The sequence below is a fragment of the Argopecten irradians genome, chromosome 9 (genome assembly GCF_041381155.1).
Source record: "Argopecten irradians isolate NY chromosome 9, Ai_NY, whole genome shotgun sequence".
NCBI classification, from domain to species: Eukaryota; Metazoa; Mollusca; class Bivalvia; order Pectinida; family Pectinidae; genus Argopecten; species Argopecten irradians.
The window spans coordinates 8,629,938-8,647,235 of record NC_091142.1 but is presented as its reverse complement, the minus strand read 5'-3'; the positions used below and the strand labels follow the sequence as shown (position 1 = coordinate 8,647,235).

The window sequence follows — 17,298 nt, the reverse complement described above, 5'->3', positions numbered from 1 at the left end:
AGGTTAACTGGTCGTCATTAAGAAAGTTGCTTTCATTTGGGCTCTTTATATGACAGATGATATCTCGAAGATTATGATAAATGTATAACCATATCAACTGCTATCATCTTGGTACATGATACTGGACAGAGACAAGCTACATCAAGTTAAGCTGGTTTCCCCGTCGTGTATTTGTACGATGACCCATACGGCAGCTTGCTTTAGAATATGAAACGAAAACGTAATTTTAAGGTTACATATCTCTTCAGAGAACTTTAGATAGATGATAATTATATCAAATCTCTGACATTGCAATTACATACTTAATCATCGTGTACACATCTATAATCAGTCAGGCGTCGCTAAAACGTGGAAATTAATAGAATACGCTGATAGCGAACGAGTTTGGGTGCCAATCCAGCTCAGGGACTATCGCTCTGGAAAAATCATTGCGATTTTAGAATGACTTGAGATGAGTTTTACGATGCATTTTGTTGAAATTGCAACCCTCCAAGACGTGGGATATTTGGGGTTATTGGTGGTACGGGGTTTCTCGATGCACCCGGGAAACACAATTTACGATTTAGAGAATGGCTGAGATGAGTATTTACAGATGCATTTTTTGAACTTTGTGAGAGCCGAAGTGCGCGAGATTTTTTGGTGTTCGGCGGGGTCTCCGAGGGTCGTCTGAACTCTCCCCCTGAGCAAAAAAAAACAATTTCGATTTGGAATTGACTGAGATGATGTTTTACAATGTATATTTGATGATGGTTTAAAGCGTTTCTTCAATCACGGTTGGTTGGAGAAGCATATGAAATTATATGATAAATATATTGCTTAGCAATGTCAAATATTCTGTTGGAAGCCATTTTATATTTGGGCGATTATTGATGTGAATAAGAATAGAGAGCCCCAGACGATGCATATAACAGTTTTGCCCAACTTTTTTTCGCAAACCTCCAGTTGCAAGATAAACATTACGAGTTTGGTAACAGTTTCTCACCGGTATTAACGTCGTTTGGTTATTTATACAAATTGAATAACGCGCGTTTGCGCGTTATGGTTAATTTGTCTGCAATCCTGGGAGAATTATAGGACCATAAATCCTACAAGAAGGCAATTTAATGCTTATATACATGTATTTTCCGTTTTCTGTTTTTTAAGCCAGCCTGTAATGTACACTGTTATCGCTATTACCAAATCAAATTCTCCGCTGCTCCTGTCAGTGGAGCCTCTTCTTGTGACGTCATAAGTACATCCAACGTCATAAAAAACCCCGACGTCATTCGCAGTGAAAAAAGAAGTCCATGTAGATAAACATGAGATCATGAGTACACTTCCAATATTTTAATAAGTATGATCCATCTTTAGGATTTTAAACATTTTAAAATCAAAACTACATATATACTGTTGCAAATAATATAGAACAACTGTTTTTTTTCCATTCGGAATAGCATGCAAGCACGCGCGCAAAAAAAAAAAAAACAACAACATGTATTGTGACGTCGTATATGATCTCATAAATTTCTTTTTTGTTTGGTGAGTCCCGAGCAAATGGAAATATAATTATGTCGACGGATCGAAATGGCGTGTTCAGTGGGGCCGCCTAATTTTCACGACTTTTAGGTGGCAACTGATGATGATGACGTAATCGGAAATAAGCCTCGCCCACCCCAAAACTGATTCGATCGACGGAAATATCAGAGTGCGGGTGTGCGCTGACTTCCTAGCTTCAATGGATGTGTTAGTTAGAAATACTTGCGCACAACTGAGCGATTTATAATGTAATCAAGTAACTTTGGCATATATTAAATGAAGTAGAGGTATTGTAAACAACAACAAAAAATATAGTGTTATCACAACATGTTCATTTTTTTTGTTGATAGATTGGCTAGATACGTTGTCATCAAAATTAGGACACACGAAGCCCTGACGTTAAAGTACTTTCAGTACTTTGATTTTGATATGCATGTGTACAAGTGCATGTTGGCGATTTTTATGTGTCATGGTTTATAAAAAAGAAAGGAATTTACATAAATTTTTATTGGATATAATTTTATTTTCGAACTCAACCGTCAATAGTTTTAAGCGATCAAATATTGATCAATGAATCATTGTCCTTTTTTGGTTATTTTACAAGCCTTGCTGAAAATAACGGACATGCGCATTGATGCACTTCCGGAGTAAGTAAGGAAGCGGTAGCAGAGGGCGTGAAAACAGCACACGTTCGAGGAACTTTGACACCCCGTAGCTGGTCAGAATCAGGGGAGCGTAAAGGTATCAATATTTTGAACTATTAATGTTTTTTTATTTATGCACGATGAAGGACACACGTACATGTAGTGTACATTCGACGGGCAGCACGATGTTCGGTCCCGGTGTCAATTCCCCGCTACACACATTTCCTTTATCTTGTTTCAGATGGCTTTTATGAGAAAGAGTAAATTCCGCCATGTGTTCGGTAAGGCGCAGAAGCGGGATCAATGCTACGACTGTATCCGAACTACTAAACAGTCTTGGGACCGGCCGTTTGCTGCCGTCAACCCTAAATTCCTAGCTGTTATCACCGAGTCTGTAGGCGGTGGTACATTCCTCGTACTACCCCTTTCAAAGGTGAGTCAGCCTCAGGAACATTCATGTGTAGGTCTATCAGTCATCGAAACTTTCTTCTGATAGTAAAACACTGTCCTGAGTATCATCGATTATAATTACTTTCAGAGATATAGTAACTCTAGCGATGCTAAGTCTAGAACACCATAAGAACTTCCGTTAGTGTCATGTGAGTGAGATGGGAAGGGGGGGGGGGGCGTCTGTCACTGTCATAGTCCCTCCTCCCATTGTTACAGCCCCTCATCTCATAGTAAGATCACTGATGCATGTCCTCATATTTAACAGCCAATGTCATTTTTTGACACCAACTCGCCCCGGTCCATAATTGTAAGTTCCCCATTTAATTTTAGTACAGTCCCTTTTCCCATTTGTGACACTGCTTTTATTGGCAGCTGACTGACCCAGTTGTGACAGGATGGTAGCAAGTGCATAGAAGTATGTTTTAGTTATACAGTATTTGTTACAAATAATATAATTTATTTACTACTGATTTCATCATAATATTAGCCCCCCTCCCCATTTAAGTGCCCCTCCACTCTTCGAGAGAAGTTGAATTTACATAAACGCCCCTCTTCCATCCCATGGTGTTAACAATGTTTTACATTGACATTGTATCTCATATTACATGAACTTGTGGATCTTTCCCATGTGAATCACAACATAATAATAATACATCTCAAGGGAAAAAGGTTAGCAGGATATGCATGTTTAGTGTGACAGATTAATGTGCCGTGAGTACAGAAAGTTAAGATATGGCTGACTTTTTCTAAACATTTTTTATCCACAACTTACATTTTGATTCCTTAATAATTTTGTTTTTAATTTTTCAAACGCCCTGTATGGGCACTAATTATGACAAATATGGTATTCTTCTTGCACCCTGTCCCTTAAGGTTTCTGACACATTGCCCTATTTTCCTCTGCTTGTGAAATATTTCTTCTATATTCTGTCTAATGAACATATATGATTATCAGAAGCAAAAATAAGCCATGTGCAAAATCAAAACAATCAGTCACTAATATTGGGCAAAATACTATTAACTGGCATCCCAAAGGAATCTGCTAGGAACAGTGACAATCTTGGTCAGCTGAAGATTGAGCCATAGACCTTTGTTTACATGCATTCAATCATGGTGTTATGGATAGGATTATATTAGATTAGTCAGTTATTTTGTAAATCAACAGTCCAAAGTCCTTTTAGAGATGCAAAAATGTAGGTGATACTTGACATTGCTTGCATAAACAACAGTTTGTTGACATGATAGATAGGCCTGTCATAAAATGACCATGTGCAAGACAAAAATTTGGCACTGGGCAATCAATATCGAAAGAAGGTTTTGACATTTGACGACTTTGGATCCTTCTAGTTTTAGTGAGATTAATTTCATATTTGTAAGCATTCCCTGTTTCATTGGCAATTATTTTTCCATATATGTTAGTATGAGATTTTATAAAGTTTGTCAGAAATGCAAATGTCGCAATGTGTTTTCAGGTCAATTTAAAGTCTGGTAATCAATATTTATTTCATGAAAATTAGGTCAAGTAAAGAGGATATTTTGAAATAAATATTGTTCCTTTTTTTTTTTTTTTAAGTTTGGAAAGAGATTGAAATGAAAGCAGACTCATAATTAATAATATGAATACATGTCAGGGGGCCAATGAATTTACGATGAGAAGTGCATATTTCAGGGTGAGAACAAAGCCTGATATGGATATTCATCATCATATTGATATAAATAATAATAATAAATCCGCAAATCCAGCTGTAAATACAATGAGTATTGATGTGAAGTGCTGTATTTTGCCTTAAACTTTTGCACTACGTAATGTCAGAAATAACAGCTACCAAGGATGGAAACAGTAGTTCTTTCCTCAGTAAATTGCTTTATCAATTAGAGCACAGATCTAGAATTATGTATTTATTTCATATCAAGGATTTTGTACTTACGGATAGATGTTGAGGCAAGTGCCCGACACCATCAAGGGCTTCTTGCCCTAAAGTAAGCACTTCTTATACCCTAAACACATAAATATTGGCTGACTTCCTGCATACATGTGTAATACACTTTGATTGTCGTCCTACAATTGTAAGTTTACCTTCCAGTTCAGGTAGAAAATTAGTTTATTTATGATACTATTTATGTTTTTCTCCTTCTTGTCTTGATATTTTTTGTTAAAAATTATAAATCTAAGCTCATTACTTCTATTATTCATTACTTTTATTTGATGTTGCAATATCTTATCTTTGTTAAATTCATGTTCAATAGCTTTGATAAGATAAATGTGATAATATCTAAAGCAATGGAAGAAATACTTCGGAAAGAAATCCAAATCGAAGTAGAATGATGATAATGAATACATGTGTACTGGCACTGTCGTCCTTCAGTCGTAAGTTTACCTTCCTACCCAAGATGTTTGAAATCAATATACTAGATCTAGAAAATTTGTCTTTTGTATAATTCACAAAGTCTTGCAGTTTATTAAGTATATTGAGCACAGTCGACTGTATATAAGCAGGAAGCGGCGAGGAGACGACATTTCCTGCTTGTCCTAGTCACCATGGTAACAACTAGCCTTGGAGGCTATCTTCCTGTTCAAATATGTATCGGGTCAAATTTCTATACATTGTGTACTGAAATAATTGTGAGATCTCCGCAAGGAAAAACCCCATGAACTTTGAACTTTTTAGAGGCTATTTTTAGATGTTAATCTAATGCATTCCAAAACAACCACTGATGTGAAGACAGGAAATTTGTCGTTATAGCAGTTTTGTTGTCTTTTATCAGTAAACGCTCCGAAATTGTACAAATCTACAGAATGATGTTTCTACAAACAAGTTTGTTTAATGTTGATGTTATTGTAAACATCATCTTTAAATAACTTCGAAAGATTTCATAGTTGAAATATTAATTTCAAGGCAAATCGTAACTCTAAATGATGGAAACACAATTGTATTCATAATATCAAATAAAAAGATTTGGTGATTCCAATATCAGAAACAAGGGAGCATTCAGTTATTGTTTGGGAGTTTATTAAACTCCTTTACTCCCATACAGGAGCATTGAATTCTATCTTCGATTTTGATAATCAAAGTTTGCACTTCTTATTTCTTGAAAACTTTCAAATGGATATTTCTGAAGTTTGATTGATTTGTTCCTTTTTGTGCCCTTGTTCTGCATTTTGAGGCCCATAACCAAACACAAATGCCTTACGGGAAACTACTAAATTCTCAGAATAAATAACTTCAGAATCTGATATCAAGTGTTCACCAAATAAGAAATGTTATTAATATGCTGTACATGTAGATTATGAACTGTTTGTTGTGTACAAACTTTTGTTGTTTTTAAACCCCCCCCCCCCCCCCATCCCCCCCATCCCCCCCCCCCCCCCCCCCCCCCCCCTGCAAAAAAGTTAAGGGAGTATACTGGAATCAGGTTGTCCGTCTGTCTGTCTGTAGACAAAACTTTGTCAGGTGAACTCCTAAACTACTTCTTTTGATAAAATTTACTCCACAGAACCCTGACATAAACAGGAGTGGAGTAAACTATATAGGGTTCTGGTACACAGTAGCCTGACATAAAGGGGAGTTGAGTAAACTATATAGGGTTCTGGTACACAGAACCCTGACATAAAGGGGAGTTGAGTAAACTATATAGGGTTCTGGTACACAGAACCCTGACATAAAGGGGAGTTGAGTAAACTATATAGGGTTCTGGTACACAGAACCCTGACATAAAGGGGAGTTGAGTAAACTATATAGGGTTCTGGTACACAGTAGCCTGACATAAAGGGGAGTTGAGTAAACTATATAGGGTTCTGGTACACAGAACCCTGACATAAAGGGGAGTTGAGTAAACTATATAGGGTTCTGGTACACAGAACCCTGACATAAAGGGGAGTTGAGTAAACTATATAGGGTTCTGGTACACAGAACCCTGACATAAAGGGGAGTTGAGTAAACTATATAGGGTTCTGGTACACAGAACCCTGACATAAAGGGGAGCTGAGTAAACTATATATAGGGTTCTGGTACACAGAACCCTGACATAAAGGGGAGTGGAGTAAACTATATAGGGTTCTGGTACACAGTACCCTGACATAAAGAGGAGCCGAGTAAACTATATAGGGTTCTGGTACACAGAACCCTGACATAAAGGGGAGTTGAGTAAACTATATAGGGTTCTGGTACACAGAACCCATACATAAAGGGGAGTTGAGTAAACTATATAGGGTTCTGGTACACAGAACCCTGACATAAAGGGGAGCTGAGTAAACTATATAGGGTTCTGGTACACAGAACCCTGACATAAAGGGGAGCTGAGTAAACTATATAGGGTTCTGGTACACAGAACCCTGACATAAAGAGGAGCTGAGTAAACTATATAGGGTTCTGGTACACAGAACCCTGACATAAAGGGGAGTTGAGTAAACTATATAGGGTTCTGGTACACAGAACCCTGACATAAAGGGGAGTTGAGTAAACTATATAGGGTTCTGGTACACAGAACCCTGACATAAAGGGGAGTTGAGTAAACTATATAGGGTTCTGGTACACAGAACCCTGACATAAAGGGGAGCTGAGTAAACTATATAGGGTTCTGGTACACAGAACCCTGACATAAAGGGGAGCTGAGTAAACTATATAGGGTTCTGGTACACAGAACCCTGACATAAAGGGGAGTTGAGTAAACTATATAGGGTTCTGGTACACAGAACCCTGACATAAAGAGGAGCTGAGTAAACTATATAGGGTTCTGGTACACAGAACCCTGACATAAAGGGGAGCTGAGTAAACTATATAGGGTTCTGGTACACAGAACCCTGACATAAAGGGGAGCTGAGTAAACTATATAGGGTTCTGGTACACAGAACCCTGACATAAAGAGGAGCTGAGTAAACTATATAGGGTTCTGGTACACAGAACCCTGACATAAAGGGGAGTTGAGGAAACTATATAGGGTTCTGGTACACAGTACCCTGACATAAAGGGGAGTTGAGTAAACTATATAGGGTTCTGGTACACAGAACCCTGACATAAAGGGGAGTTGAGTAAACTATATATATAGGGTTCTGATACACAGAACCCTGACATAAAGGGGAGTGGAGTAAACTATATAGGGTTCTGGTAGACAGAACCCTGACATAAAGGGGAGCTGAGTAAACTATATAGGGTTCTGGTACACAGAACCCTGACATAAAGGGGAGTTAAGAAAACTATATATATAGGGTTCTGATACACAGAACCCTGACATAAAGGGGAGTGGAGAACTATATAGGGTTCTGGTACACAGAACCCTGACATAAAGGGGAGTGGAGTAAACTATATAGGGTTCTGGTACACAGAATCCTGACATAAAGGGGATCTGAGTAAACTTTATAGGATTCTGGTACACAGAACCCTGACATAAAGGGGAGTGGAAAACTATATAGGATTCTGGTACACAGAACCGTGACATAAAGGGAGTGGAGAACTATATAGGGTTCTGGTACACAGAACCCTGACATAAAGGGGAGCTGAGTAAACTATATAGGGTTCTGGTACACAGAACCCTGACATAAAGGGGAGTTGAGTAAACTATATAGGGTTCTGGTACACAGAACCCTGACATAAAGGGGAGTTGAGTAAACTATATAGGGTTCTGGTACACAGAACCCTGACATAAAGGGGAGTGGAGTAAACTATATAGGGTTCTGGTACACAGAACCCTAACATAAAGGGGAGTTGAGTAAACTATATAGGGTTCTGGTACACAGAACCCTGACATAAAGGGGAGTTGAGTAAACTATATAGGGTTCTGGTACACAGTACCCTGACATAAAGGGGAGGAGTGGAGTAAACTATATAGGGTTCTGGTACACAGAACCCTGACATAAAGGGGAGCTGAGTAAACTATATAGGGTTCTGGTACACAGAACCCTGACATAAAGGGGAGCTGAGTAAACTATATATGGTTCTGGTACACAGAACCCTGACATAAAGGGGAGCTGAGTAAACTATATAGGGTTCTGGTACACAGAACCCTGACATAAAGGGGAGCTGAGTAAACTATATAGGGTTCTGGTACACAGAACCCTGACATAAAGGGGAGTGGAGTAAACTATATAGGGTTCTGGTACACAGACCCTGACATAAAGGGGAGCTGAGTAAACTATATAGGGTTCTGGTACACAGAACCCTGACATAAAGGGGAGTTGAGTAAACTATATAGGGTTCTGGTACACAGAACCCTGACATAAAGGGGAGTTGAGTAAACTATATAGGGTTCTGGTACACAGAACCCTGACATTAAGGGGAGCTGAGTAAACTATATAGGGTTCTGGTACATAGAACCTGACATAAAGAGGATCTGAGTAAACTATATAGGGTTCTGGTACACAGAACCCTGACATAAAGGGGAGTGGAGTAAACTATATAGGGTTCTGGTACACAGAACCCTGACATAAAGGGGAGTTGAGTAAACTATATAGGGTTCTGGTACACAACCCTGACATTAAGGGGAGCTGAGTAAACTATATATGGTTGTGGTACACAGAACCCTGACATAAAGGGGAGTTGAGTAAACTATATAGGGTTGTGGTACACAGAACCCTGACATAAAGGGGATCTGAGTAAACTATATATGGTTCTAGTACACAAAACCCTGACATAAAGGGGATCTGAGTAAACTATATAGGGTTCTGCAGTGTCCCCTAAAAATTGAGTTATTACTAAATTTGTGGAGCAGGGGGTATTAGTCGTCCACTCTGACTACAGTTCTAGTTACACTTGCTATCAGTATATGGAACCATGCATGGATATAAAAAAACAATAAATCGTGGTTCGTACAATATTATTGAAAACAAGACAGAGATTATTTATATCCGATAAAACTATGTGAAGCGTATCTTTCATATTGGTGCCGCCATCATGGAAAAATCCAAATGCGTCCCATTTGGCGGTGCCGTCTCACTTTAGTACAACTGGTACAAATCCGCAAATGGAACGTACAGTGAGTTAATGTTTTAAAAACTATTGTTGTAGGTTGGTCGTGTGGATCGAGATTGTGCTCAGGTGACAGGGCACCAGCTGCCCGTACTGGACATTGCCTGGTGTCCTCACAACGATAACCTTATAGCTAGTGCCAGCGATGACTGCTCTGTGATGATCTGGAATATTCCGGATGGGGGACTTGTCACTAACATGACAACCGCTTTGGTAGAACTGAGACTTCACCAGCGGAGGGTTGGCCTCGTTATATGGCATCCAGTGGCAGCCAATGTCCTCCTGTCGGCAGGTACGTTACCATGACACCAATAGCACATTCACCCCAGGAGACACATTAAGGCTCTTCCAAATAAAGACTGGACCAGTCCACTATGAAATTTAAGTGGTGAATGTAGAAATAGAATATTGTATGTTTATGCTAACCTACCGGGTACCTACACACTGAATATATTTTATTTGTAAATCTTTTGATTTTTTTAGCCACCATCAGCAGGCTAAGGATATTAAAATTGCCTGTCTACTACTCTTGTAAACCAATTTGTTCTTGCAGTGACTTAAAGAGACAATTCACTCAGGCTAATTCTTTTACATAAACAAGAAGCCAAATATAGCATAAATGTATTGTACTACATTTCTTATGTGATATATAACGTAAAACATTGACAAATTCCTCGACATTGTTAAGTATTTTAATTAATATCGTTCAAATATCAAATCGTTGATCAATACGATTAAGCAGGTACAATATGGACGCTGTATCCATACCCGAGTCAAAGACACGCACGTTAAACAAATGAACTACATAACCACTGAGAAGGTGATAAAATGATTTTTAGGCAAGACAATTCACCTAACAAGGTAAACACACTACCATCAGAGCGATTTGAGCAGTTCTAGACAAAAATTGCATTACTCTACGAGCAAGGGACAGGGTTCGGCATACAAGAAGTTTGACCACAGTGTGTAATGGCGGACAGCGAGCGAGTTTGAACATTTCACACACATGTCACCACCATGGGCATTTCATGCATATCACAGTAAAACCGACTGATCTAATTTCCATTAGAACTAGTTTTTTTTTCCGATATATGTACAAATTTTAATGTTCTCTTAGACAGAATTGTCCCTTTAAGTCCACGTTTTTATAACTAAGCCGTTTTTGCAGATATCTAATTTTGCAATCTAGATTTCTGTAGTCTTACTCTACCTGTTTTTGAAGTAGTTTTGCAGAGATTTGTTTTCACAATTTCTTATCGCTCACGAAATTTACTTGTACATGAAAATTAGCTGCTTTACAGTAATAAGATGAGACTTATAAGTTGAAATTACATTTACTGTATTTGACCCACTGGCGTTTAAGAAATTGAAGCAACTGAGGGGGTGCTTAATAGAGACAAATTTGGACTAGCCTTTCATAGAACTATCCTACAAAGTAAACCATCAATCAATTTGCAAAAGATTTTTAGTAAAGAAATCAACACAGTTTTTCATATTTTCAGTTTGCATTTAATTTGAAGTAAGTGGAATTAGTGGAATGGAGGGACGGTTATTAGGTTATATACGGTAAGTTATACTGGGTCTTGTCAGTCCATGATAGATATAAAGACTATACATGTATCATGATTTTTGTTCCAGGCTCTGATAATAAAATTTACATATGGAATGCAGGAAAAGGGGAAGCCTTTCTGGAGATAGATTTGCCTGATATTGTATTTTCGGCATCATTCAACTTTAATGGCAGCAAAGTTGTGACGACTTGTAAAGACAAAACCATGAGAGTCATCGACTGTAGGACGGGGGCAGTCGTCGCTGTAAGTATAACAAAGTCATGAGAGTCGTCGACTGTAGGGGGAGGGCAGTTGTCGCTGTAAGTATAACAAAACCATGAGAGTCATCGACTGTAGGACGGGGGCAGTCGTCGTTGTAAGTATAACAAAGCCATGAGAGTCATCGACTGTAGGACGGGGGCAGTCGTCGCTGTAAGTATAACAAAGCCATGAGAGTCGTCGACTGTAGGACGGGGGCAGCCGTCGCTGTAAGTATAACAAAACCACGAGAGCCGTCGACTGTAGGACGGAGGCAGTCGTCGCTGTAAGTATAACAAAACCATGAGAGTTGTCGACTGTAGGATAGGGATAGTCGTTGCTGTAGGTATAACAAAATAATCGGAAGACTTTTTTCTTTGATGACAGTGATGTTCAGTTTAGACAACTTACATTGTATCAGAAATGTGACATATTTGTTTTTAAACTGTATATAATACTTCTTTGATGAGTTTAGAACGGAGTTGAAGCATGGGTCTCTTGTGAACAGTATATGTATTGTGTGGTGTCACTGTCATGCTTTATTGTATAATACTGTATGTCTGGTTATAAATATACACATCTGGACCTAAAATAACATCATTAAATTTTTGCTAATAAATTTATCCCACAAAAATAACCGGCTTGTACTGTATCAAGTAGAAATCAGCTTAGGCCCCGATTTTTCAAAGCAAACTTAAGTCAAAAACTGACTTAAGTCATATATTTTCATAAAGGTTACATAAGGAGAAAAACTAATGTTTTTTGACTTATGTTTTGACTGATGCTTTGACTTATGTTTTGACTTAAGTCTGCAATATCTTTTCGAGAAATTGAGGCCAGGTCACTAAGTTACACAGATGATGTGTTGTTACAGGAAAACAAACCTCACGAAAGTAGCAAACCAGCTCAAGCAGTCTTCCTTAAGGACGGTAGGATCTTCACCACTGGATTCTCTCGTATGAGTGAACGACAGTATGCCGTGTGGGACGAGGTAAGATCTCTTACAACATATCTCTTACAACATATCTCTTACAACATATTGAGTTGTTCTTAAAGTTAGTCTATCAATAGCTCCTGTAAATGAAACATGTTGGTTAAAACTGCACTACACCCGAGTTCAGTTAATAATGCTTACCAAATAATGTTTTATTTTAGTATATTTGAGAATTCCACTGACTGCATGTTTAGACCCATAAAGTTCTTTTGATAAACATTATAATGTCTAACTGTTGGTGACTTTTACTTACTCTTGAATCCATGAAATGGAGTAAACTTATCTTTCTCTTTGTTTTTGCAGAATTTGAAAAATATGAATTTGGAAGAGATTGACAATAACAACGGTGTGTTGTTCCTGTTTTACGACCCTGACTTAAACATGATGTACCTGGCTGGCAAGGTAGGGACCTCTTTACAGCTGAAGCGGCTTCTGTCTATTAACATTCCTCGATACCCAGGGGTTACTATCACTGTTGTAATATCCACCCTATGCAAAACTGAATACGGTATACCTTCAGTTAGTTCGAACAAAATTAAATAATTATTGATGGACCAGTTCAAATTATCCGAAATTAAGTTTCACGAAAAAATCGTGAGTTCGAACTATCCAAGTTGAAATCGGTAAAAATCAGTTTTGAGTACCGACGTACCTGGCATAAGCAATGTAAGGCAGAAAATCTATAGGAAAAGTATTTAGTTTGCTGATTTACCAGAAAGATAATATTCAATCAATTTCTCATAAACATGAGGATTTAATTTGTGAATATATAATATTAATTGCATACCGCATGCATATGTGCACATGGACAAAGCCCCAAACAGCACCGTTCACGATCGCGGTCTAGAATCTACCTCGATGTCCGTTAACTGAGATAGAAACTTTATTTAAACCACAGAAAATCTAGTAAGATCTTTGTGATGTTCCGTAACAAACGTAAATTTATTTTATTAATATTTTTAGCTGAAGGAAGTCTGGTTGCATATACGAAACTGCTGTTGAAAATATTTGTTTACATTCAATTCGTAAAATTAGGTCACAATATCGCACTGTGACTGTCAGTTTGTCCCAAACCCGATTGCATATTGTCTGCTTCTAAAATAAGATAATTACGTTACTAGTTTTAACATGATGAAAAGCTACATATCTATTGTTTAATTACCCAACAAGTGGATTGTTTTGGCTGGAGCTGAATATGTAATCACACCCACTTGCTGTGACTCAGCGGCTGGCTTTTGATGCTCGCTGTCACACCTCGTAACTGGCCTGTCCAAGCCAGCGTGAGGCACATATATACAGGTAATTTAACACCTTGATCGGCTGACTAAAGATAGACTGAATGCATATTTTGATATTGACTTAAACTGATATCTGTATCTAGATTGAACTAAACAAACATTGGTAATTTCTTCCACATGTTTCCATCAGGTACAGTGAATTTTAATATACATTGTCGGGGCCTAAGATTATATATTTGGCCTTGCTGTTTTGTGTATGGTATATCAGCATTAATAATTTTATTTATGACTTAAAATATTCATGTTAATTCCTCATCTGTCATTTACAATCTTATTCCAAACATTTTTGTTGAAATATGCAAAATATATCACAATTTTTTTGGGGGGGACCCCATCTCGCCGATTTGCCGACAAAAAACTTACTTTTAAGTTCATAATTTGACGTGTTGAACTATATGAAATGGGATTGATCATAAAAAGTCAGTGTTTGAACTATCACTAGCTAAAAAATTACCCTTTTTTCCGGAAAAAATTGCGTGTTCAAACTATCCGACGGTTCGAATTAATCGGAGGTTTACCGTATTTCAGGACTTCCTATAAGGAATGTACTGTAAACTAATGTTTAGGTCACCAGAGACAAAGTCTCATGGTGCCTTTTCTAATCGCCTTTTGTCCGTCATCGTCCATAATCCATTGTCCTTCATCCATCGTTCATTGTGCGACGATAAACAATTTACATTTTCGACTTTTCCAAAACAGCAAGTAATTTCACTGAAATTTTGCACAAATCTTCTAAGGAATATGACCCCCACCAACCCCCCAAGGGGCTGTGGGAAGAGCCAAAAAGGGTAAAATTGACTAAAATTTCAAATATCTTTTTCTCCACTCACAGATGTGGTAGAATCAAATACTCTTCATGGATAGAAAGCTCCCAAGGCCCACTACAAAAATTGTGAATTATATGACCTAGGGGTCTCAAGTTTCTCCCTGGGGAGGGGGTCAAGTTTACTTTAGTTTATATAGGGAAAACACATTTTTGAGCATTATTTGGTCATTTGCAATAGGAAATTAGTCAAATGTTGTCAGAATTTTCCCTATGAAATTGGTTATGTCCTATTAACAAATGTTCCATGACTGACCCCCAGGGGCCTTAGGGGCGACGCCAAAAGGGGTCAAATAGGCTAAAACTTCAAAAATCTTCTTCTGAAATTGTGAATTATATGACCCTGGGGTCTAAAATTTCTTCCTGGGGAGTTGGTCAAGTTTATCTTAGCAAACTTGTTTTGAAATGAAAATCACAAAATTCAATAGCCGTGAAAAAGAAAGTTGGTTTACAGTATTTGTGAATGTTATTTTACTCGTTTCACTGAGTGCTATAATTCCTGAATTGATATATGATACTATTGTTCTTCTTGTAAGATATTTAACCACTTTATATACCATCTAATAGTGAGAGAGTATGTAAGACTTTCGTAACTAATTTCCTGTATTGTTTTGTAGGGGGACAGTATTGTAAGATATTATGAGATCACAAACGAATCTCCATATGCACACTACTTGAACCTGTATCAGACAAAAGATGCTCAGAGAGCATTCGCCTTCCAAGGCAAGCGTGGGATCGACATGAAAAGCTGTGAGATCACCAGGTAGGTTAATTAAGTTGTAAATTGATTAAGTGGTAGGTTAACTAATTGGTAGGTTATTTAAGTGCCATCGAAATCAAAGCATAGAGCAGTTTTGGAAGTATTTGTCATTCCAGTGACGCTTTAGAGAGTCAAAAAATAATTGATAGGAATAGGCCAGATAGCTAAATACATACGTATAATTGATGTTGTATGTGATTAATTATCATCCTAAATTTTGTTTATCATCCTAAATTTTGTTTTTACCCACAGAATGTACAAAATACTCAACAGTGGTTTATGTGAGGTAATTCCATTCACAGTGCCACGAAAGGTAAGACTAGGTCTTTTTTTGATAAATTCAGCATAACAATGTCTTTCTTTTCCGAAAACGTTCGGTTGCCATGGTAACCAAGTCAACACAGATTTTGGAAAATGACTCCTCACTAGATATTGTTAAAACTTTGAGGTGAAATGATGTAATCTACGAATGCCCGATATTTCACACGTCACGTTGCTTATTATCAGTTATAATAAAACGTACCAGAGGCAATTAAAGCTTCAAATAAAATCTATTGACTTGTAAAACTGAAGGTAGTCAAAAGTGTATGGTTATTTACATGGCATATCTATTGTGTCTATATTAACGACATTGTTTGTGCTGCAGTCTGAGCTATTCCAAGATGACATTTACCCAGACACTGCCAAGGACCAGGCAACCATTACAGCTGATGAATGGTTCAATGGTAAAGATTCTGGACCTGTCATGGTGAGTTATGTCCCCTGTTGATATCCAGGTCTACTGTATAACGTCAGGCCTCCCTGTGTTTAGATGATATCCAGGTTTACTGTATAATATTAGGCCTCCCTGTGTTTAGATGATATCCAGGTTTACTGTATAACATCAGGCCTCCCTGTGTTTAGGTGATATCCAGGTTTACTAAGCCCTCTTTGCATATTACAGAGTTAGCTCCCTTGGGGGTAGGTATCAATTTTTACTTCATTATTTTGTGAGCACAATTCACATGGTTTTCTCTGAAACGTATGAGGTTATGTACGCTCGGAAACACATGACATCACAATCAATACCTTCCAGCAAGGACATTAACTCTGTAAAATGCAAAAATGGAATAATGTTAGGCAGGTGAAGTATTGATGAAAATACTACTGACCTGACCAATAACAAAGATCTAGATAATATACTGATTTGTTTAACTTTCAGCTTTCCTTAAAAGACAAGTTCCATGCTATGGAAGGAACTACCCAAACAGCTGCCAAGCCTATACGTAAAGCCAATATTCTGGACAACCTGAATACAGCAACCCCACAGAAGGCGGAGAGTGCAGCCCCTCCACCACAGCCGGCTGCCCCTGAACCTGCTCCTACTCCAGTGAAAGCTGCCCCTGTAAAGTCAGCCCCAGTATCGACTCCAGCTGCCCCTCCAGCTGATGCTCCAGCTCCTAAACAGGAAACAAGGCCAGCAAGTAGTGAAAACACAGCAGCACTGCCCCCCGTAAGTATCACAGAGTCCTAGGGTAATGCAAAATTCTGTCATTTTAACACAATAGTGTCGTCAAAGGTTTAACTTATTCAACCTTAAAGATACATTTAGGCTCTTTTAAATAAAAGAATAGACCATTCCATTATGAAATTTCAGGGCTTACAGGATAATGTCCAAGTTACTGTAAAGCTGATGTAAAATTCTGTCATTTAACACAATAATGTCATCAATGCTTTTGACTCATTCACCCCTAAAGATACATTTAGGCTCTTCTAAATAAAAGAAAGACCAATCCGTTTTGAAATTTCAGGGGTGGATGTGTTAAGTGTTTTCAGCCGAGACACACAACTCCGTCTGTTTTACACATAATGCCTCTAACTGAAGGATTCATTAACTCATACACCCCCTGAAATGTCATATTGAACTGTATTAGTCTTTGGATTGGGAGAGTTCAAATGTGTTATCAGGGGTGAATGAGTTTAGATCTTTGGACATCAAATTCTGTCAGTTTAGTTCAAAATGTCCTCAATAAATCAATGGTTTAAGCTGTTTGCAACTGAGACAT

General features: G+C 38.0%; 1 protein-coding gene across 2 annotated transcripts in view; it reads left to right on the top strand.

The window, feature by feature from the left end:
- The first annotated feature begins 2,125 nt into the window (after nt 1-2,125).
- LOC138331329 (coronin-6-like) overlaps nt 2,126-17,298 on the top strand; it is a 35,413-nt gene continuing 20,240 nt past the window's right edge. For both annotated transcript variants that reach the window (XM_069278867.1, XM_069278866.1), the window contains exons 1-10: nt 2,126-2,256; nt 2,401-2,592; nt 9,610-9,862; nt 11,209-11,384; nt 12,253-12,369; nt 12,676-12,774; nt 15,111-15,256; nt 15,506-15,566; nt 15,900-16,001; nt 16,455-16,745. In XM_069278867.1, coding sequence (XP_069134968.1) covers nt 2,401-2,592; nt 9,610-9,862; nt 11,209-11,384; nt 12,253-12,369; nt 12,676-12,774; nt 15,111-15,256; nt 15,506-15,566; nt 15,900-16,001; nt 16,455-16,745 — 1,437 coding nt within the window. In that variant the 5' untranslated portion in view covers nt 2,126-2,256. The remainder of the gene's footprint in view (nt 2,257-2,400; nt 2,593-9,609; nt 9,863-11,208; nt 11,385-12,252; nt 12,370-12,675; nt 12,775-15,110; nt 15,257-15,505; nt 15,567-15,899; nt 16,002-16,454; nt 16,746-17,298) is intronic.